Genomic DNA, 20,061 nt, shown 5'->3' with positions numbered 1-20,061 from the left:
CGTTATATTACACGAAACGTATCGATAGTTGCATTTTTTAGGACCAAATCTTCACTGTTCGGGATTTTTTAGGTGATAGGCTAGAGTTTCATCTGGCAACACTGCTATCGATGAGTCGCGCACATATCGATATATCGTGTTTCTGCTTCTACGTCGTTCGGCTGATGGAATTAAGTTTTAATTGATTGTGTGTCCAAATAATGTACGAATTGTCGCCAATGCCGTGGCCAATTGGTGTGCAGTGCCTCGAGTGCGTGGCAATAATGTGAAAGCGGCCGTTCGGACACCAAAAAGGCCACAGTTACCACAAAACGCCAGGAGAAAAAATCTTTAGAATCGAAATCGAACAATTCAAACACACACACATAGTGCCGCACCGTTCACACACCGCAGCGCAGTACAGTACCGCAGCGAGTGCGAGCGAGCGAACAGTATCTCGGCAGATAACATACATTTGTGTACCTACCTCTCTTCCAAGTGGTGAGTTGAATGCCGATTATGCACCCTGCACGCGTCGCGCCGAGCAGCATACGAAAATATTAAGTGAAGTGCAGTGCCACAAAAACACGGTTAAAAAGCAAGAAATTCCCAAAGATTGGATTGATCCGTTGCGATTACGCCGATCTAATATAGCCCCCGTGTATATAACGTCCCTCCAAGTGAGATTTATGGCGGGAATCCGCTGGGAGTTTGCGCACAGGTCACCAACAAGTCGGTGCGACCCCAACTGCTCCCGACTTGTTTATTAAGAGCGAACAAACGAATAAAAATAAAAACAAAAAATATATATATGTAATTGTTGTAGCAGGTGAGATTTACGACTGTGTGTTGTTCGTGGGGTTTGGAGAGAGCGCTTCGCGTCGTGTTTTTTCTAGTTTCGTATTGAGAACGGGGGCGAATGGGAAACTGTGAAAAACCGCCAAAATGGGTTGAGAGTTCCTTTTGCATCGATTTTCCCGGTTGGAAAAATGCGAATTCTAATTTCAGTCCGATTGCGAATTCCTCAACTAGTTTTTTTTAATCGATTGCAGCAAAACTAGTGAAGTGATGAGCGAATCTCTACCAGCTCAAGTGGAGGAGACCAAGGTGTCCGACGAAGATGGCGTAAAAGAGAAAGCTGAAGCTGCCGAGGGATCGGCCATGCAAGTGGACACGGATGTCGTTGGTGAGCAGCCGCCGTTACCGCCGGGTGACAAGGAGAAATCCACTACAGTGGACATCAACACACTCACCCCGTCTACGCCGTCGCAAACGCCCCCGCAGCTGCTGGCCGGCGAAACTACGGCGTCGGGAACTGCAGCAATTATACCGGAGAACATCCTGTCTCCGCCCAAGTCAGAAACGCAGACTGATGAGACCAACACGGCCACATCCACATCATGCTCCCCCGCTTCGGAGGGCCAGCGATCTCCAGCGGAGGAGCAACCGCAACAGCAGCTTCAGGCATGTACGCCGCCCAAGCAGGAGCAACCGGAGACGGCGGCGTCGACGGTCAATGGCTCCATACCAAAGTCGGGGAAACCGCTAGCTACGGCCCTAAGCGCTAAGAAGCCCAGCAAGGCGGCGTCCACGTCACCACGTGCCTCCCGAGCCCGCAAGCCCAAAGCGCTGCCCATGTACGAGAGCGAGATCAGCGACCACAAGGTGGGCATAAAGCTTTGCATAAAGAAATCCGATGCCGGAGACAGTGTACCGACAGTCACTTCTCCGCCCGTACCCGTTCCCGCGGCCTCTAAACCTGTGCGCAAGCGCATCCGCAAACCAAAGCAACCGGACAGCGATGAGGCTGAGTATGAGCCGCGCAAGAAGAAAGGCGGAGGAGGAGGAGATAGCCAAAAGAAGGTTTCTACGAGTGCCGATGCGGCGGCTACGGACGAGCCAATTGAGCAGAGCGTGTGGGCCCAGAAGCTGCCAGAGGAAGTACTTTTCAGGGTGAGAATGAAGTGGCAATGGCTACAAAGAACCCCACTCACACACAATCTTATTGCTTCTAGATCTTTGAACATGCCGTTGACATGGAGGGCTGTCTGCCCACTTTATTTCGCCTGGGACGAGTTTGCTCGCTTTGGCGTCAGGTTTCCCTTAGACCGACACTGTGGCGCACCATGGATCTGACCACCTGGGTCAAGGAGAAGTATCGCACTGAACTGAAGCTCAAGTGGTTTGTGGACAACCGCTGCAGTGCCTGCACAGAGCTGAATGTTTGTACGTGACGAATACACACCCCTAAGAATTTAAACTGGATTGACAAATTGTTTGCCTTTCAGCCAATTGGAAAATAACGGACATCAATTGCTTCCTGACCAAGCTGTCCAGTGGTTGTCCGAATCTGGCTGGCATCACGCTGTCCGGCTGGAAGGGTTTCACCTCGGATAATCTGACCTACTTGGTGGATAACTTGCACAAGCTGCAGCGACTAGACTTGAGTTCCATCAATGTAAGTTTTAGTGAGGTGTGCTCCCTAACCCCATTCTGATGTTATTTGGTCTTCTACCAGGTTGAGATGAATGCCAGCAAGAGCGCTGTGGGCATCACCTCCTTGTGCAATGCACTCCAGACTATGGGCAGTCGCCTAACCCATCTCTACTTGGCGCACAACCGCCTTGCGGGAATACCACAAATAGTCGGCATACTGTCGGTGCGTAGTCGTGTCTCCAGGCTCAATAAATTCTATTTTTAATGCTATTTAAATCTTTACAGACACACTGCCCTAATCTGGCGTTACTGGATCTCTCGAACGTAACCACTCAAGCTACATCACACGGTGTACTACACATTGAAAAGCTACAGCGCGGCTGCCAGAAGCTCAAGGTCCTGCGGGTGACCAACTCTCATATAACGCCGAGCACAGCATCAATGCAGGAAATTGTAAGCCCGCTAACTTCTATCTTTTGCTTTCCGCTTATACATTCTTCTTGTCAGATGGACTCTCCCGGCTTTCCAAATCTCGAGGAGTTATCTGTGGCTGCCTTGACTGATGAGTCACGCATCATTAGCGACGACCATTTGCAGCGCATACTGAAGAGCAGCTCCAAACTGAAGCTACTGGACGTTCGCAACTGCACGCGGCTGACACACGAGAGCCTTATTCGCCTGCCAGCCTGGGATATCAAGCATTTATTCCTGTCTGGCTGCTCAGTTACACGAGACATGGGGTACGTTCCGATAGTTTACGATTAAGAGAAAGCCAATCTATATAAGTCCTCTGTGTAGGTCGGGTCTGGAACTCATTGCCTCCAAGTGGGCGCACAGTCTCATTGAGTTGGATCTGGCCTGGGCGAATGTGCAGCAGCCTATAGACAATGCCCTGCGTGCCCTCGCCGAGAAGGGCAGGGAGTCGCCGTTGGCGTGAGTATTAACATGAAAAAATTAAACTATTGTTATTTTATTACACCCAATTTACTTCGTCAATGCAGCCATTTGAATCTGTGCGGTTCGTCCGTGTCGGACGAGGCAGTCAAGGAAATACTCACCAACTGCGCGAACATGAGCTCAATCAACCTGGCGTCTTGCCGCGGCCTGCCGCGTGGAGTCAAGCGTCTGATGCAGGGACCCCAGGAGCTGCATGAGCTGCGTGAAGTGCTGGGGGTGCAGCTGAAAACTAACAGCAGCGGGAGCAACTAATCCAGTCAGTGGGCGAAACCACAACACATCGGTTTTATTGTTGATCAAGGCGGGCCAAGTTTAAATGTAATTTAAATTGTTGCAACCTGTTGATTTTGTACTGTAATCCGCGGAAAACATATTGCAATATTTGCATAGACATTTGCAATAGCTTGCATCTTCCAATAATGCTTATCTTGTTCATAGGCCGTAGTGTGTAATTATTGTACTATTGTACTAGTATTTAGAGTATTCCGCGCAGATCTTTTGTAAATGCAATATGTATTCATAATTTAGTTGATTCGAATTTTTTGCAGCGCGAAAAGCATTCACTTCTTGGAGGACTAACCCGTTTGCAACTATTTTCAATGATTTCACTGCATCCATATACATATATATATATATATAATTATATAGACACTGATTTATTGTTAGTTAAGTCCGACCATTGAGTGTTTGTAAAGTATGTAAACAGAGTTTTAAGCTAAGTTTAAAAGAGTATGTTTCGCAATACTTAAATGATATATATTTACGATAAATTAGTCGTCAATTCAGAGTCGCCAACTAAGGCAATTTGTAGGATGTGTTTTAACCCGATAGAAATGTACATATTGGCGTTAGAGAGCGTTCCGATTGGATGTTTTTTTATATACAAAATAACCATTAATAAAAAGGTAACGCATATACCACACATACACATGCATAACGTAACATTAAATAACATAAATTAAAACAATTCAATTGTTAAGCATTACTAGCAGTTAAGAGACGGCAATTAAAGGTACATTTAATTTAAAATAAACGCAAACATTTTCAATCTTTATGCCAATTTTAAACTTTACACAGGTGCCGAGGTGTTTCCTAATTCGATTATGAGAAGCACCTTGATGGGCCAAACGGCTGGATAGGAAGATTTCCTTTATGTCCGTAGCACTTTCTGGGGTTGCCAAAAGCAGTATTAAATTAGAAAATATAAGATTCAAATAAAATGTATACCCTCGTAGTGGATTATAATTTTAGTCAGAAGCTTGCGACGCAGTGAGGGAGTCATCTCCGACCATATAAAGTATATATATTCTTGATCAGAATCGATAGCCGCGTCGATTTAGCTATATTTTAAAGAAAAAACATTTCGATTTTTTCAAAAAATTATAAGGGGTTACATCGTAAAAATATTCAAAAATTTTAAGAAATTTGATTCCTTTTTAATTTGAATTTCATAACTTAGAATAGAAAAAAAATTATTATAATTATTTAAAATTTTTCATGATCGAATTGCAATCTGAAAGGGTATACAAGCTTCGGCGTTCCGAAGATAGCTTCCTTTCTTGTCTGTTATACAGTTTGATTACAACTAATCGATATTCGCCATCATCGATAACTAGTATTTGGTGTGGCAATTTTTGTGCAGAATTGTGAAAGTAAATAGAAATAAATAATAAATCCGAGGAATAGCAGGATGCACGAACAACCACTGAAGGAGGTAACCCAGCTAATCCACGCCATCAAAGTGGGGTATGAAAATCGCTTTGGGAAACCGTTTAAACGTCAGGCAACTAAAGCCGCTTATACCTTGCAGATTGGTGGAGGGATCCTACAATATAACCAACAAGACGCTGGATATCTTCAAGTACATAATTATGAGCAAGAGCTGGCAAAACGCCGATGCTCTCATGCAAATAGTCCGCGCCCAGTGTAGAATCCTGCAATCAGCTCTGCCCCAGGAGACGGTGTCATCAAACATAGCCAGGCGGATTCTGAAGCTCACCCGTGAGGAGTTTGACCTGCTGCATGCAAAGGTCCAGCACATTGCCGACGACTCGCAGGCCTCTCTGTCGCTACACAAACTGGTGACCCAGACCAGCGAGAGCAACGTGAGGAGTGACTACTCGGTGCCGCAACAGGGTCTGAGGGAAGCGCTGCTGGATCACCTTCAGGAAGTGGAAACGGAGCTAGAGACCAGTTCGGAGAATATTTGCGTGCAGGCCGAGGAGCACATCCATTCGTCGGAGATAATCCTGACCTTGGGCCACTCGCGCAGCGTTGAAAACTTTTTGAAGCGAGCTATTAAAAAGCGCCAGTCCCTTACCATAATCGTTGCTGAGTGTGCACCAGCATGTCGGGGTCACAACCTGGCTGCCAGCTTGGCGAGTGAGAAGAACGTAGAGATAATTGTGATCCCGGATGCCGCCATATTTGCGATGATGTCGCGTGTTAACAAAGTTATAATAGGGACGCACAGTGTCCTTGCTAACGGTGGACTGCGGGCCGCTTGTGGTGCGTACACGGTGGCGCTGGCCGCCAAGCACTATTCTGTGCCGGTGATCGTGCTGGCGCCCATGTACAAGCTGTCGCCGCTGCACCTGTGCGAGCAGGATGCCTTCAATATGGTGGGCTGTGCCGAAGATGTCATACCCTACGATTCCATTCCCGCTCGAGAGGCTAAGGTCTATAGTCCCATGTTCGACTATGTGCCACCGGAGCTGATTACTCTGTTTATATCCAACACCGGTGGCCACGCCCCCTCATATGTGTACCGGCTGCTCACGGAACTGTATCATCCTGAGGATCTGGAGATTTAAAATAGTTAGCTTTTTCCAAAGTGCAATGGAACCGTTTTTAACTTCAGTTTCAGCTATGTTTTTTGATATTTTTATTTAAATGTTCGCTGCTACAAATAAAAAATCAAGTCTTATTGCTGAACTTAAAAATCTCTTAATTAAAATTTAAAATAGAAACAAATAATGTGTTGTCTTTTGTCAAAACTGTTATACTTAGCTATTCAGCTGTTTGTTTTATTACTATCGATAGCCGATAACCTGTCACAGAACACAAAACTTTTGTATAAACAAAATAAACTGAATTGTCATTCTCTGTTGCAGAGCTTCTTTTATAGTTTAGCAGTCGAAAGAAGCTGCTCTCTCTTCTTTCCATTATTTAAAATTTTATTGGGAACAACTCGTTGGCTTTTGGTGACTGCGCATTATTTTTGTACTGCCCGAAAACACATGTGCAAGGAAGAAGAAGAACAATAACATTTGTGGTAAATATTATGAAGTTGCCTTTGTGGCGCGGGTTGATATTTACGCTATAGTTTCCCACTAGACGTCGCAGTTTTTGGTTAAATTTTTGGCCTTTGTTCCGCCGCGAGATGTCGCACATTGATAACATCTTTACCCAGGTCCGCGCACGCCTCCAAGCCGAAGGCGTAAAGCTGTGGGAGGAGCCATACTTCTCGGAAGGCCTCGGCTGTATCGAAGCCGCGATGGAGGTATGTATGTATTGTTTACCGGAGTATATGATACCCTGAAATTTATGGGCATTCGATTGGTTCTATAGCGTTTATTCTTTAGAAAGTAGAACTAATTATTTTATATTATTTATAGAACCTAGCTGCTGAGTACGGTCGTTTTCTGGGTATCGCTTCCGATCGCTGCTATTTCGTGCTCACCGAACTCCAGGACAATGCGCTTCGGAAACTGGCCGCTCGCCGTGAATTTAACGCCACCGGATTGGCCACGTTCAAGGTGCGGCGCGTTGACAATGGAGGTGGGGGCGGCACCACCACAATGCAGGACATTAAGTGCGACCTTAACGCCCTTGGGTCCGATCTTCAGGCAGCAATCGCGGCAAAGCTGCAATTGCCGGACGCAAATCATGTCAAATGCATTGCAGCCGGAAAGATGGTGGCCTCCAATGCCACACTTGCCTCCCAGCAGCTTAAGAACAACCAGCAGCTGATCGTGATCGTGACCGGCAGGGGCGATAATCAGAATGAAGCTCTCTACGAGAGAATCAACAGAATCAAAGCCGACGTAGAGGCAGTGGTATCATCCCAGAATCAGCTAATGGAGGTAAGCTTAAATTGATGCTGTATTGATTCGCATTATAAAATGACAGTTCTCACCCTTAGATGGAGGACCAGAATGGTAGTCCCGTTTTTCTGCCGCCAGACGAGAATCGGGCTCTGCTCATCGGTTTGGGGTTCTGCGAGAAGGCGAAGGTGGCGATGCAGCGCGAGGATTTCGAGGAGGCGTTGCTCCTTCTCTTGGAGGCCGACGAGCGCTTTGCCACATGCAACTCGCAGTTCCTCGAGAAGGTGGACAATTACGCTCTCCTCAACCTGGACATAGTGTGGTGCTATCTCTGCCTGAAGAACGTCACACAGCTTCCGGATGCGGAGCGCCGCTTGGCAATCTGTACACGCAGTTTCCGGCGCAGCTACGGCGAAAACTTTGAGAGACTGTATTCGTTAAAGGGCAAGGCCTGTCCGGAAAGAGCTTTGCTTATGCGTCTGAAGCTGCTTCAGGGCGTTGTGCTATTCCATCAAAATCTTCGGGACGAGGCATTTGAGCATTTCGAAGCTGCTTCTGCTTTGCTGAGGGAATTGAAGGTTAACGAGGAGGAGCTGACTATGCTGGTGGAAATGGGCTTCGAGGTGAGTGAGGCCCGCTTGGCCCTGCGCTCTTCTTCGAGCGGTGGCGGTAGCGGTGGTAATGTACAGCGGGCCGTACAGTTCATCCACGAGCGACGCCAACAGCTAAAGGATGCCCGCAATCAATCAAAGTCGGAGCGATCCCTGAACCGTCGAATGTCCAATGTCAAAGACAGTGGGGACTGGGTAAATCCTCGCAGCGTTTGCACCCTTACCAATATGGGCTATGATCGTCGACTGGCCGCTCTGGCTCTGAAGCGATCCAATAACGACATTCCCCAGGCGGTGAGTCCTTAAAAAAAGTGAAACAGTGCATTTTACTATACTACGCTAATATCTTATTCCAGGTGGATCTTTTGCAATCACAAGCTGACGAGCTAATGGCCGCACTGCCGAAAAGGAGTGTTTCCGTCGATACCGACCAGCTGGCTCAGCTTCGCCAGCTAGGTTTTGACGAAGACTCGGTGCGTGCGGCTCTCGAGAGCACAAGTAACAACTTAGAGCGGGCTATAGAGTTCCTGCTGCGCGCCTTTCGCAGCGAAGGGGAGCTCAAGGAAGCTATGGAACGGGTCACCGATCTGGCCAATAATGGAGGCGATGGGCCCTCTACCTCGAACTCCAATCCAACGCCTCCGGCCATCATCGAGTCTGTTCTCCGACAGGCGCGTGCCGAAATGGAGACTTACAAGGCGTACCAGCGATTCAACGCCGATCTAAGCCAGAACGATCAGGACTACTTGGATCTGCCGCTCGTACAGGAGGAGCATATCCTGGCTGAGTACCGTAACCTGTTAACCCAGTGATGTCGAGTCGTCTTTAACTTTGTTAAATGCCAGAAATGTAATATACAATTAAATAACAAGATTTTCTATTATTTGATACTATTAATTTTGATATGGTCATCACTTACGGCCTGTTTCTCAACAAATTGTTATTGGACACACGGAAGATTGAGTTCCTGACTTACAGTATCGTTAATTTTTATTTATACGAGTGTTTTATAAACGTTTTTCTAATCCGTACGACCCCAGTATAGGTCAATAATCAGTTCCACAGTTCCCACTTAGTTCTTCTGCAGCTTGTCCACTTCATTAATATAATCGGTGCCCATTTTCACGATGACAGCTCCTGTTCCCAGCCCGGCCAAGGTGGCGAGCAGGGCGTTGTCCTTCGGCAAGGCGGACTTGATCAGAGCCCAGGCCAAAACGGATCCCATGCTGAAGAGGGTGGCTCCCAGAAGTGCGTACGCTCCACGTTTGTTGTTCTTCACGTCCTTGAGGTGGGGACGTCCATAGATGTAAAAAGCACTGCCCACCACGGCGGAGATCAGAAAGACGTTGGTCAGATCCTTCTTTGGCAGGAATTTGGGCACGATCTGCGGGTTCATCACATTGACCGACAAGGCACCATAGCTCACCAGGCCGTGGAGGGGTATGTAGTAGTTGAAAACGTTCTCTCGGGTGAAGGGCTTCAGGCCCACCTTGTCGCATATGCTGCAGGAGTCTTTGTTCTGTGTGCTGACCATTATTTTCGGTAAAAATGCAATTAATCCGTGATATTTCCCGGTGTGTGGAGAATCTTCTTCTTCTTGTTATGTAAAGAACAGGGTTGCCAAATCCCGCCGAAGATTAAAGTTTTCGCGAGTCTTCACCGCGGGTGAAACCTCTGTTTGTACAACAAAAACCAAAAAGTTTTAAATGTTTGGGAAAATATATACTTCTCTTTAGCCAAAAGAATTAAAATATCAATTTGTTCTATAAGGGAAAACTGTGCGACATATTTACAAACTGTTCCTGTGTTCGAGTTCGGAAAAGTTATATCTATAGCGGTTGGCCACAGAAGCCAAGGCCTCAAAAAATAAGTTAGCTTTTAGTTTAAGAAAATCGTATAGCTTTATATAAATAAATAAATAAATAACTAAAAAAGATTCTTATGGGTGACCTTAAAATCTAATTTAAATTAAGCTTTTTATTTAATTTCTTTCAGTTGCTCGCGGAACTACTTGCGAACAAAACATGTCAACACTATGGAACAGCCGGCACATCACGGAAAACCAGGTGGCAACCCCAACAGGCACAGGAGAGTGTGGGGAACGAATGGGGAGCGAAAGAGAGCGGAATAGGTGCGAAAAATTTGTAGCTGGTTGGAAATTCCTTGATTTTGATCCGCAAAGAAAAGTAAATAGCAAGTGCCGGACAGGAACACCGATAGATGTGCGTGCCCCACGAGCAGCACCCGACGCGAATCGCTACATCCGCAGCCAGCGCCTGAACCAGCGCAGTCCAGTCAAGTCCAGAGATTTCGCCGAAGCCCACAGTGCAGCAGATCCGCGGAAGACATGTTGACGCACAAAACTTGTCAAGCCCGTAAGAAAATGCAGGTGAGAGAGCGGGGGCGGGTGGGCCAACCCGAAACTAATCCAATTAAATTTCCGGACATCCGTCGTCGCAGGTTTCCTTTGTGATACGGGACGCGGAGGAGAAGCAGCATCGGAATGGCGTCAATGCACTCCAGCTGGACCCGAACAACGGCAAGCTGTACTCGGCAGGGCGCGATGCCATCATCCGGGTGTGGAACACACGCACGGAGTCCAGTGAGAAGTACATACAGTCGATGGAGCACCACAACGACTGGGTCAACGACATAGTGCTCTGCTGTAATGGACGAAACCGTAAGTTTTTACCGCATTAGGGTGTGGTTCCATCAACTATCATCTGATCCCCAGTTATCAGCGCCAGCTGTGATACCACGGTGAAGGTGTGGAACGCCCAGAAGGGCTTCTGCATGTCCACCCTCCGCACCCATCGGGACTACGTGCAGGCGCTGGCCTACGCCAAGGATCGGGAGCATGTGGCCAGCGCCGGGCTGGACAAAGCCATCTTCCTGTGGGACGTGAACACATTGACAGCTCTGACTGCCAGCAACAACACGGTGACCACATCTAGTCTGACCGGGTCCAAGGACTCTATCTACAGCCTGGCCATGAATCCCGCAGGCACTGTCATTGTGAGCGGGTCCACCGAGAATATCCTGCGCATTTGGGATCCACGCACCTGCATGCGCAGCATGAAGTTACGCGGCCACACGGAGAACGTTCGCTGCCTGGTTGTCTCGCCCGACGGTAATCAGGTGGTTTCCGGCAGCTCCGACGGCACCATCAAGGTGTGGAACCTGGGCCAGCAGCGATGCGTTCAAACCATTCACGTGCACAAGGAGGGCGTGTGGTCGCTGTTAATGAGCGAGAACTTCCAGTACATCATCTCCGGCAGCAGAGATCGGAACATCATAGTAACCGAAATGCGGAATCCCAGCAACAAGATGCTGGTGTGCGAAGAGCAGGCACCCGTGCTTAGTTTGGGCTACAACATCGACAAGACCGGGGTGTGGGCCACCACCTGGAATTCGGACATCCGCTGCTGGAAGCTGCCCATGTACGACAGGTGTACGTTAAACTCCTCCGGCGGCATGGACGCCCAGTGGACGCAGGGCGGCACAGAAGTCGCCTGCATTAAGGGCGGAGCTGCCATCAAAGAGTGCACGGTGCTTAACGACAAGCGTTATATAATAACCAAGGATTCCGAGGATCAGGTTGTCGTCTACGACGTGCTGAGAGTAGTTAAGAAGGATCAGCTGGGGGCAGTCGACTACGAGGCGGAAGTTAAGAAGCGCAACAAGCAGGTGTACATTCCAAATTGGTTCACTGTCGATCTGAAAACAGGGGTGAGTATTTGGAGACCGGCTATACATAAAGTTTTATATCTTACAATTGTTATTTTCTGTACAGATGCCCACGATTGTGTTGGGCCAGGAGGAAGTGGATTGCTTCGCGGCCTGGGTGTCCATTGAAGCCGGCCTGCCGGAGTGCGTGGATCCCACAACAGAGATTAAGGTGAGTTTAATATATTTTTCATTGGATAGTAAGGCTTGCTTGATACTAATGCTTGCTCTACCAGATAAACTATGGCAAACTGCTGCTAGAGGCCCTTCTCGAGTACTGGACACCACCGCATACCATACCACCAAACGAAATGGATCCGGACATGCATGGCAATGGTTACTTTCAAGTACCAAAACATACGCCCGTTATCTTTAGGTGAGGTGACTCCAACTTTTATAACCTTGCAAAGTACTTTAATTGTAGTCGGTAGCCCTAAACGCAGTGAAGAAGCCATTTTCGGATCTATAAATATATATTCATGATAATGATCAATAGTTTAATCGGTCTAGCTATTTCAAAAAAAAAATGTTTCAAAAAACTTTCATATAAAAATCTCTTAAGTATTGATTCAAAGAATGCAAAAATTGTAAGCTTATTTACGAGCAATTTCCCAATTCGATCTTATAATTCATTTGCAAACTGCAGGGGTACAATAACTTGGCTGCCCTTCTTGTTATGTCTAATCTCTCTAATTTCTGCCAATCTCTTCCACGAAACCAAACAGCGAAGTGGGCGGCCGGACCGTATGTAGGCTCTTAGTGCGCGACGCAGCCGGCGATAGCGAGAGCACGCTGCTTCACGAGACGGCGCCACAGTGGGTGACCGATGTGGTGATCGAAAAGAACATACCCAAGTTCCTGAAAATACCGTTCTTCCTGCAGCCTCATCCGCAAATGACCAAGCCAGAGCGCACGAAGAAGGTAAGCTTTCTAAAACGATTTAGGTTTATTTTCTAATCTTTAAATAATTTATAAACAGGATCGCCTGGTGGCCAATGAGTTCATACAGTGTCGCAAGGTGTGCGAACATGTGCTGGAAAAGGTGCTCAATGCGGAGACCACGCCTAGCGGTGGCAATAACGCCAACAATTCCCTGCAAAATAGCCAGAGCGATGCCAACTCGGAGGGATCGCAACTGCCGGCGGAGGAGCGCATTGAATTGTGGTGCAACGATGTGGTAAGATGGAAGGATTTGTAGCCTGTGTAGAAGCTAATGCCTTTTCCATTGCAGGTTGTGGATCCCAATATGGACCTGCGCACGGTGCGCCACTTTATCTGGAAGCAATCTACCGACCTTACGTTTCAGTACAAGACGAAGCAGAACTTCAACTACGATGGTAAATAGAAGAGAGATAGAGCCCACACCACACACACAAAGCAAAAACATAACGCATGATTGCCTTTTGCCTAACTGTGAGTTGTGTCGTCCCCCCACAGGTTCGATCGGGGATAGCCTGGAGCGCGTGACGCGCAACAAGTATTGAACGCCTGGTATGTGATCTCCCGCCTAACCGAAGCAGCAGCAGCAGGGTACCGATGATGCATTATTGATAGAGAATGAGATTTGGCGCAGATCGATTAACCATTTTATATGTATTTATGAACGTCTTTGTCATTCGAGGAGGAATATGTTTAAACATTTCACATAAAGAGCACCGCGTGCTCCTATTTGTTTTGTTTTACTTCGCCTCTTTCCGCGTACTTCAGATTCAGACTTATAACAATTAAGCTTGCGACACAACACACACGTAGATAACTGCAGACATACCATTTACATGTATTTGCATCTGAAGCATCTAGACCTAGGGAATTGCGCCTATGTGTATGTAATATTCACAATTGTTTCACATTAGGTTTATAAATATATATAATTATATACATAGAACGTAAGTACATCTAAAGAATCTGTTAAAGATACAAAAAATCAATGCAATTGTAGAAATCCAACCTGTAAAACGCTCTATGCAAGCCAATTTGTACATAAGTAACAAAAAAAAAACGTAATGAAACAAAACAAAAAGCAAAGCCAGGATAAAAATCAATTAAAATTAAACTTATTAAATTATTTGGAAATCAAGCTTGGCTCTCATTCCTTAACCCGCCCAAAATTTGCTTAACTACGAGTTTGTTATGGGTTCCCACCCTCATCCTAACGCCTCCGTCGGGTGCCAGCGACGCGGGAATACGACTCAATGGTGGTCAGCAGCAGGAGCAACTGTTGCTTCAGCGTCGACGGTATGTTGTAGCCGGCTATGACCCGACGCGGCGTGTTACTCGTTCGTATCAGCCAGCGGGCGATGAGCCACAGGCAGTTCTCCCGCAGCGATCGGATGGGGAAGTGGATCAGCACCTGGCTGCGGACGTCGCAGAGTTGGTCTGGATGCTGCGGGTTCTTGGGCACCCGCACCCGGACCGGTTGGAAGATTCTACGCGAGCGCACGTGCATCCGCTCGCCCGTGTAGTAGTCGCGGAAGAACCAGCTGTGCGTACTGAAGGTATTAACGCGCACCTCCTCGAAGGGCTTCAGCGTTAGGTATATGTTCTCCCGGTCCCTCTCGCACACCCAGTAGAGATCCACAGTGCGGTTGGTCGTGTTGACGAACATCACGTACACTTCCACCAGGCCCGGAGCAGGGCCCCCAAGCCGGCCGTCGCGGTTGTTGTGCGCTATTTGGAGCGCCATCTCCACCAGGGTGCCTAATCTATCCGCGATGGCTATTAAATCAATTTTCTTTGTTTTTCTTTTCTGACTGCAAGCAAACAACAAGTATAGATAATAGGGATGGCTAGTTACCGATAACTGTTGATTGCGATTGCCGATTTTACTTTTGTATGTAATTGAAATGCACAAAAAATAAATTAATGAAATATGTACAACACACATCAAATTAATTTAATAAAATCGCCAATTACAAGATAATGTACGGTTTTGCTTTTCGCAGTCTTTAATATTCCCTCAAATAAAGTAATAAAAATGATCACTGCCGACTAGAAGATTATCGATAACAAGCAGCCCTTCTCTAATGAAAAAAGTAAACAAATAGTTTAGTAAATTTGTATTTTACTGAGAATTTAGTAAATTAAGCTGTTTTAAAACAGCTTAAGTAGAATTACGGAGAACAGACTAACCCATAATATTCCCAACATGGCATTCTGCATTGCAGTCATTGGCAAGGATGTAAGCTATAAATTCTTGGTCTCACACAATTATTAATGATTCTGGTTTTCTTAGAACGCCCCGTTGTACTTGACCACATCCGATATGGAACAGGAGCTAGAGCTACAGTACCATGTCCATGCCGCCCTGGACGTCGTGGAGGAAAAGTGCTTAATTGGCAAGGGAGCAACCGAGTCGAAGGAACTCTACCTGGGGTTGCTATATTCCACGGAGAATCACAAAATGTAACTTTTAATACCATTATCCATATAATTCTTGTATCTTAAGTATAGATTTTGTTGCAGCTACGGTTTCGTGACCAACTCGCGAGTGAAGTTCATTGTGGTCATCGACTCCAGCAACGTCGCGTTGCGGGAAAACGAGGTGCGAGCGGTGGGTTTATTTTTCCCGTTGGGTCTTAGGATAGTATAAATACTCCCCTGCTCCTTTTCAGATCTTTCGCAATCTTCATATTCTTTACACAGACGCCGTCTGCAATCCCTTCTACATTCCCGGCGAGTCGCTGACTTCCAAGTAAGCTGGGATGCGTTCTCATTTGGGAAACCTTTTCACCCACTACAACCATTTCTACTTGCAGGAAATTCGATCGCGCTGTACAGAAGCTGATGAGCGGCAATGCCTAGACTGTAGATTAAGGCGGAGTTAACAATAAAGCTGAATTATTTATCGGACACGGGTTTTGGGGGAGCTATCTGTCTTTTCTCAGGAGGGATGTCAAGGTGCCCCCGCCCGAAGCTAGTGCCGATCAGATTCAAATTGAGATACGCACAAGATGCGATTGGAAACCGGTCGCGCTTGCCTGGCTGAAAGCGAAATTATGCTAATTTTGACGATATTTTTGACGAAAATAATTTGAGAATTAATTATATCTTTACAATGTGTCTGCTAGTTGACACATACTTAGTTAATGTCTCCGTGTCGAACTCGTCTTCCGTCTGCCGATCTGCATGATCTTTACCCGATCCGCACAGCAATAACGAGGCCCGAACATAAACTTGTATTTTGGCTTATCTTATGCATAATTAATGAAATTAAATCCTCCGCGTCACTTGACTTGAACTTGGGCGCCACCGGCAGAAGCAGAAGCAGAAGCATCATCATGCTCCGCTGCCATCAGTAGCATATAAAAAGCAGCCAGAAGTTCCACAACGATATCAGTAAGCCTTCTCAAGTCTTCCAATCAACAACATGAAATTCTTCGTAAGTGGCTCTTATCATTAGCCAAGCCCCAAGGAATCTCTTAACTGACCGGTGCCTTGATCCTTCTAGATTGCTTTCGCCTGCCTGTTGGCCGTGGCTGTTGCCAACGAAGATGCCGGTGTCCTCCGCAGCGAGCAGGAAGTTAATGTGGACAACTTCAAGTATGCGCTGAAGCTAGACAATTCTGTGGATGTTGAGCAGGCTGGTCAGCTGAATGGTGAGGAGTGGAAGGTCAACGGACAGCAAGCCTGGACTTCTCCCGAGGGCGAGCAGGTGTCCATCGTTTACGTCGCTGATGCGAACGGCTACCAGGTGCTGTCCGCCAACCCACCACTGCCCACCCCCCCACCAATCCCAGAGGCCATCCAGAAGGCCCTGGATTGGATCGCTGCCCACCCCTCCAAGGATGCCTAAGTTATGTTTGCCAAAAAATAAAAGCATTAAAAAGTAAATCCCCCGTAGCCTGTGTTCTTAGCCGGAAAGGATCGGCAATGCATCTTCGTTTGCAGCTTGTGTCGGAAAATAATTTGAATAATGAAACACACTTCGTTAAGAAACAAGTTTCCCTAATTTTATGCGACAAGCAAGTGAAGGTCAGCCAACGACGGACACGAAAGAAAAGAGATAAATATTAGTATTTGTATAGCTCTGACAGATGACCACTAATGATAAACTAACCCTGAACTTGAACTGGCTTTTTGTGCATCCCCTGAAAGTTTCTCCATTGTCCGTTTCTTCTTTCAAAGCGAGAAAAGTGTGATGACATGACTTTTGCATACTTTTGGGAGGACCCATAGGGTATCTTTGGCTGTAACTCTTTATTATGGCTATTATTCACCCACGATGTTATTTCCCCATATACAATATAAGTTAACTTGAATATCACGAAGCTGCGCCGACTTGGCAATCAGATTTACGCAACCAAGAAATGTACTGATTGTATAGTCAAGTGGTTAATATTAGTTTTTAAAATATCTTAATCTAAAAACTAACAAGTACTATTTAGGGAATTCAAGTTTATTTAACAAACAACCACTTATAAGTTTAAGATTATATCAGAAAGGCTTTGGAAGAATTAAGAGGAATCTTTCTGTATATGTTCTATTAGTTTACGGAGTTTAGAATTTTAATCTATTCTTAATCAATAACTACGCATCAAGTTTTCTTATCACACAAATCTCTTTGTTAATATCCGGTTTAAGTCGATTTCGATATTCTGCTCTGTAATTTTGGTAGACATTTAACCATATTTATATCACCATGGGACAATCAGGCTCTTTATTGTCATAAGTTCAGATGGAAAATGTTAGACTTTAAGCCTTTGAAAGTGATCCGCTCCGATGCGATGCAGTGCGGAGTAATGCCACTGCAATTATGACAACGAGCAAAGTGAATGCCGTCGTCAATTACGATGAGGCTGGCTGGCTGGCTGCCTCCAACCCAGGGGCATCGCATCCAAGGTACAAGTAACCAAAGTGGCCGCCGCGACGATCAAGGCTACACCTCATCGTCGTCGTCGTCGCCTTAGAAATGTCAGAATAACATTGAGACGCTTACGATCCGCCACCAAATCCGTTGATTCTGATTCGGTTTTGGATTCTGGGTCGTTGAGGCTAATCGCTCTGGAAGCTCGACATGGAAATCAGAAAACCCAATACCCTCCAATAGACGGCGGCTGCAAGTGAAGATAACGAGTACCAAATGATGATGGATTGAAATGCTGAGAGGGAAACGTCAACATGCCAATGTGCCTGTCAAGGGGAGACTGGCGAAACACAGCGGGAAAAAGCAAATTTTCATTCAGAAAATAAATACAGAATAAATTAATTGAGGTTTTAAGGATATAACTTGAAAGAAGTGATCAATGTATTGAAACAAAATTGTAGTTTTAACTTATTAAAAACAAAGCTGTTTTAGGTCTATTAAAATTTAAATAAAAGTAGATTATTATTAATATTAAAGAGTAAGTTTTTTGGTAATTGGTTGTACAGAAAACATATTTAAGGAGAGTTATTAATCTAATTTCTTGGCTTGACATTGACTTAGTTATGGTAAATTTTAAAATCTAAGCCTGTTTTGCGTGTTACTTAGCTCATAAGGATCTAACTTATTTAAAAAACAAACATAAACCCTTTTTCGCTGTGTAACCTGCAGTGATAGGCACTCATCATTGCCTGCAGGGATTTCAAAAATTTCTAGGATTCCCTATGGCGCTTCGAAAAAAATATTGCCAAAGCCCAGCTGTTGTCAATTACTAATTCGTGGCATTTGAGTTATGCGCCCCATCTATTTGGCCGCTAATTAATTAATAAGAAACATAAACAAATGGTCAATATGTCACCGTGACGTCAACTTTTGTCGGCTGCTTTGGCCGGCGCTGTCATAATCCATAAACAACATTTTGGTTTCCTCAATATTTTCCGCCAATACTCTCGCTGAATATTCCCAATATTCCATAGCCATTATGTGTGTATAAACAAAAACACGTCTGTAATTCCGAAAATGTGTGCCACACAAGCGCAGCTATTTTATTAAAATGTATAAATCAATTTGCATATCATTGTGTGGTATTAAACAAAGCGAAAACTGATATTATGGCTGATTTAAATTTGAATATACATTCAATAATACGAATAATACGTATACGTTGGAGGAAGCAGAACCGCAAGAGACAGTATTCGAATCGCTTATAAAAATGTTTTAGCACTCGGCTCGTTTCTGTTCGTCGTTTGATATTTCCACCAGAGAGGGAAGCGGGGTGCTGGGGATCCGCTGCTTGTCCGGAATGATTCCATCCTCTTAATTTATACCCAATTTTTAATTGGCCGTTAATTTGGTCGAGCTATGAATGATTTTGTGGGCGGGCCGTGCCCGTGATTGATTCATAAAGCGTGTCACCGAGCTGTGAATTGGAAAAATGTGATCGAATTTGCTCCAATTATGAGTGTGGGATACATGATATATGTATATTTAAATGAGGAGAACCACTTAAGAATACACTGACGAAAATTATTGTTCTGAGTATCTGATGGTTTTGGAATTTTTTTTTAAACTGATTTACACACTTTGCTCAAATTTACGCACACAGTTTTAATTAAAGATCTGTTGACACTAGTATTATCTGTTATTTTCCGGTAGGTAAAGTAAGTTTTCATTAGACTTTAAAATTAAAGTTGTTCATCTAGGATTTAATTTAAAATTGCAACAGAAACTCTTAAGTGTTGTATTTTTTTATTATTAAATTATTCGTTAATATTCAAAGCTTAAAATTCACCTAAAAACTTATAACAAGTTTGCCATTCGCAGAGGAATCCGTTTATTGAGTAGTCGTCATTTAAATTGCAATAAATAAATACCAGTATCCACTATAAAGCAAAAATGATAATATAAAACAACAGATGTTTTATTATACTCTTGCAGGGTATTTCAAATTCAGTCAGAAGCTTGTAATGCAGTAAAGGAATCATTTCCGACCCCATAAATCATATATTTTCTTGATCAGAATTAAAAGGCGGTTCGATCTAGCTATATTTTACGAAAAACAATTTTTTTCAATTTTTTTCGGATTTTCAAAAAATGATAAGGGGTTACATCGTTAAAATTGTCAAAAATTGATAAAAATTTGAATGTTGTAAAATTAAGAAAGGAGTATGCAGATTTTTTAAGCTTATAAAAACTAGCATAGGAAAACTTGCCGATTTAAAATTAATGATTTTTTGGCTTAGTTATGCGATTTTTAAATTTTGATTTGTGTCAAAAATTGTCACTTAAAAAAGTCTTTTAATAAAATCCGAATATTTTAACCTATAATCATTTTCAGATTTGATCCGATAATATATTTCCAAACTGCAAGGGTATTTAATCTCTGTCTTCACGAACTTAGTTTCATTTCTTGTTTAAATTTAAAATAAGCTAATTTAAGGCTTTT

The 20,061-nt window shown here is 44.8% G+C and overlaps 8 protein-coding genes across 13 annotated transcripts; 6 read left to right on the top strand and 2 right to left on the bottom strand.

Annotated features, from left to right (window-relative positions):
* The first annotated feature begins 105 nt into the window (after positions 1-105).
* Positions 106-4,405, top strand: Fbl6 (F-box and leucine-rich repeat protein 6). 4 transcript variants are annotated; one of them, XR_015270433.1, is made up of 10 exons: positions 106-480; positions 1,032-1,932; positions 1,995-2,205; positions 2,268-2,437; positions 2,498-2,638; positions 2,701-2,868; positions 2,923-3,155; positions 3,214-3,348; positions 3,417-3,690; positions 3,921-4,405. XR_015270433.1 is itself a non-coding variant. In XM_020946792.2 (9 exons), the coding sequence occupies exons 2-9, from the start codon at positions 1,048-1,050 to the stop codon at positions 3,622-3,624; spliced, it is 2,151 nt and encodes a 716-aa protein (XP_020802451.1). In that variant the 5' UTR covers positions 106-480; positions 1,032-1,047; the 3' UTR covers positions 3,625-4,405. The 4 variants fall into 4 exon arrangements, 3 of the variants coding, with proteins under 3 accessions (XP_020802451.1, XP_086683430.1, XP_086683431.1); XM_020946792.2 differs by having other exon boundaries at positions 3,417-4,405; XM_086827304.1 differs by having other exon boundaries at positions 106-808; positions 3,417-4,405.
* A 279-nt stretch (positions 4,406-4,684) lies between these two features.
* On the top strand, positions 4,685-6,306 carry eIF2Bbeta (eukaryotic translation initiation factor 2B subunit beta). The gene is made up of 2 exons (XM_020946873.2): positions 4,685-5,118; positions 5,183-6,306. The coding sequence occupies exons 1-2, from the start codon at positions 5,063-5,065 to the stop codon at positions 6,183-6,185; spliced, it is 1,059 nt and encodes a 352-aa protein (XP_020802532.1). The 5' UTR covers positions 4,685-5,062; the 3' UTR covers positions 6,186-6,306.
* A 67-nt stretch (positions 6,307-6,373) lies between these two features.
* LOC110179358 (NEDD8 ultimate buster 1) lies at positions 6,374-8,912 on the top strand. Of its 2 annotated transcripts, none has more exons than XM_020946871.2 (5): positions 6,374-6,646; positions 6,709-6,874; positions 6,990-7,457; positions 7,517-8,323; positions 8,386-8,912. In XM_020946871.2, the coding sequence occupies exons 2-5, from the start codon at positions 6,755-6,757 to the stop codon at positions 8,839-8,841; spliced, it is 1,851 nt and encodes a 616-aa protein (XP_020802530.2). In that variant the 5' UTR covers positions 6,374-6,646; positions 6,709-6,754; the 3' UTR covers positions 8,842-8,912. The 2 variants fall into 2 exon arrangements, with proteins under 2 accessions (XP_020802530.2, XP_020802531.2); XM_020946872.2 differs by having other exon boundaries at positions 6,407-6,646; positions 6,698-6,874.
* A 76-nt stretch (positions 8,913-8,988) lies between these two features.
* On the bottom strand, positions 8,989-9,563 carry LOC110179362 (uncharacterized). The gene has a single exon (XM_020946875.2). It carries the CDS (start codon positions 9,561-9,563, stop codon positions 9,102-9,104), a length of 462 nt encoding a protein of 153 aa, XP_020802534.2. The 3' UTR covers positions 8,989-9,101.
* A 391-nt stretch (positions 9,564-9,954) lies between these two features.
* On the top strand, positions 9,955-13,832 carry LOC110179357 (WD repeat-containing protein 48 homolog). Its single transcript, XM_020946870.2, has 9 exons — positions 9,955-10,418; positions 10,490-10,709; positions 10,764-11,758; positions 11,823-11,927; positions 11,992-12,131; positions 12,481-12,676; positions 12,735-12,932; positions 12,987-13,092; positions 13,193-13,832. Exons 1-9 carry the CDS (start codon positions 10,377-10,379, stop codon positions 13,237-13,239), a joined length of 2,049 nt encoding a protein of 682 aa, XP_020802529.1. The 5' UTR covers positions 9,955-10,376; the 3' UTR covers positions 13,240-13,832.
* On the bottom strand, positions 13,513-14,725 carry Vhl (von Hippel-Lindau protein). The gene has a single exon (XM_020946874.2). The coding sequence runs from the start codon at positions 14,637-14,639 to the stop codon at positions 13,905-13,907; it is 735 nt and encodes a 244-aa protein (XP_020802533.2). The 5' UTR covers positions 14,640-14,725; the 3' UTR covers positions 13,513-13,904.
* On the top strand, positions 14,551-15,604 carry LOC110179363 (trafficking protein particle complex subunit 2-like protein). 2 transcript variants are annotated; one of them, XM_020946876.2, is made up of 5 exons: positions 14,551-14,933; positions 14,988-15,157; positions 15,218-15,305; positions 15,367-15,446; positions 15,511-15,604. In XM_020946876.2, the coding sequence occupies exons 1-5, from the start codon at positions 14,901-14,903 to the stop codon at positions 15,554-15,556; spliced, it is 417 nt and encodes a 138-aa protein (XP_020802535.1). In that variant the 5' UTR covers positions 14,551-14,900; the 3' UTR covers positions 15,557-15,604. The 2 variants fall into 2 exon arrangements, with proteins under 2 accessions (XP_020802535.1, XP_020802536.1); XM_020946877.2 differs by having other exon boundaries at positions 14,736-14,933; positions 15,218-15,296.
* Positions 15,511-16,585, top strand: Cpr47Eg (Cuticular protein 47Eg). The gene is made up of 2 exons (XM_020946818.2): positions 15,511-16,133; positions 16,203-16,585. The coding sequence occupies exons 1-2, from the start codon at positions 16,122-16,124 to the stop codon at positions 16,545-16,547; spliced, it is 357 nt and encodes a 118-aa protein (XP_020802477.2). The 5' UTR covers positions 15,511-16,121; the 3' UTR covers positions 16,548-16,585.
* The last annotated feature ends 3,476 nt before the right edge of the window (positions 16,586-20,061 follow it).

The sequence above is a fragment of the Drosophila serrata genome, unplaced genomic scaffold (assembly GCF_035046125.1).
Source record: "Drosophila serrata isolate PLE 108 unplaced genomic scaffold, ASM3504612v1 contig_165, whole genome shotgun sequence".
Lineage (NCBI taxonomy): Eukaryota > Metazoa > Arthropoda > Insecta > Diptera > Drosophilidae > Drosophila > Drosophila serrata.
The sequence above is the reverse complement of the archived record's forward strand: the minus strand, read 5'-3'. Positions and strand labels throughout refer to the sequence as shown.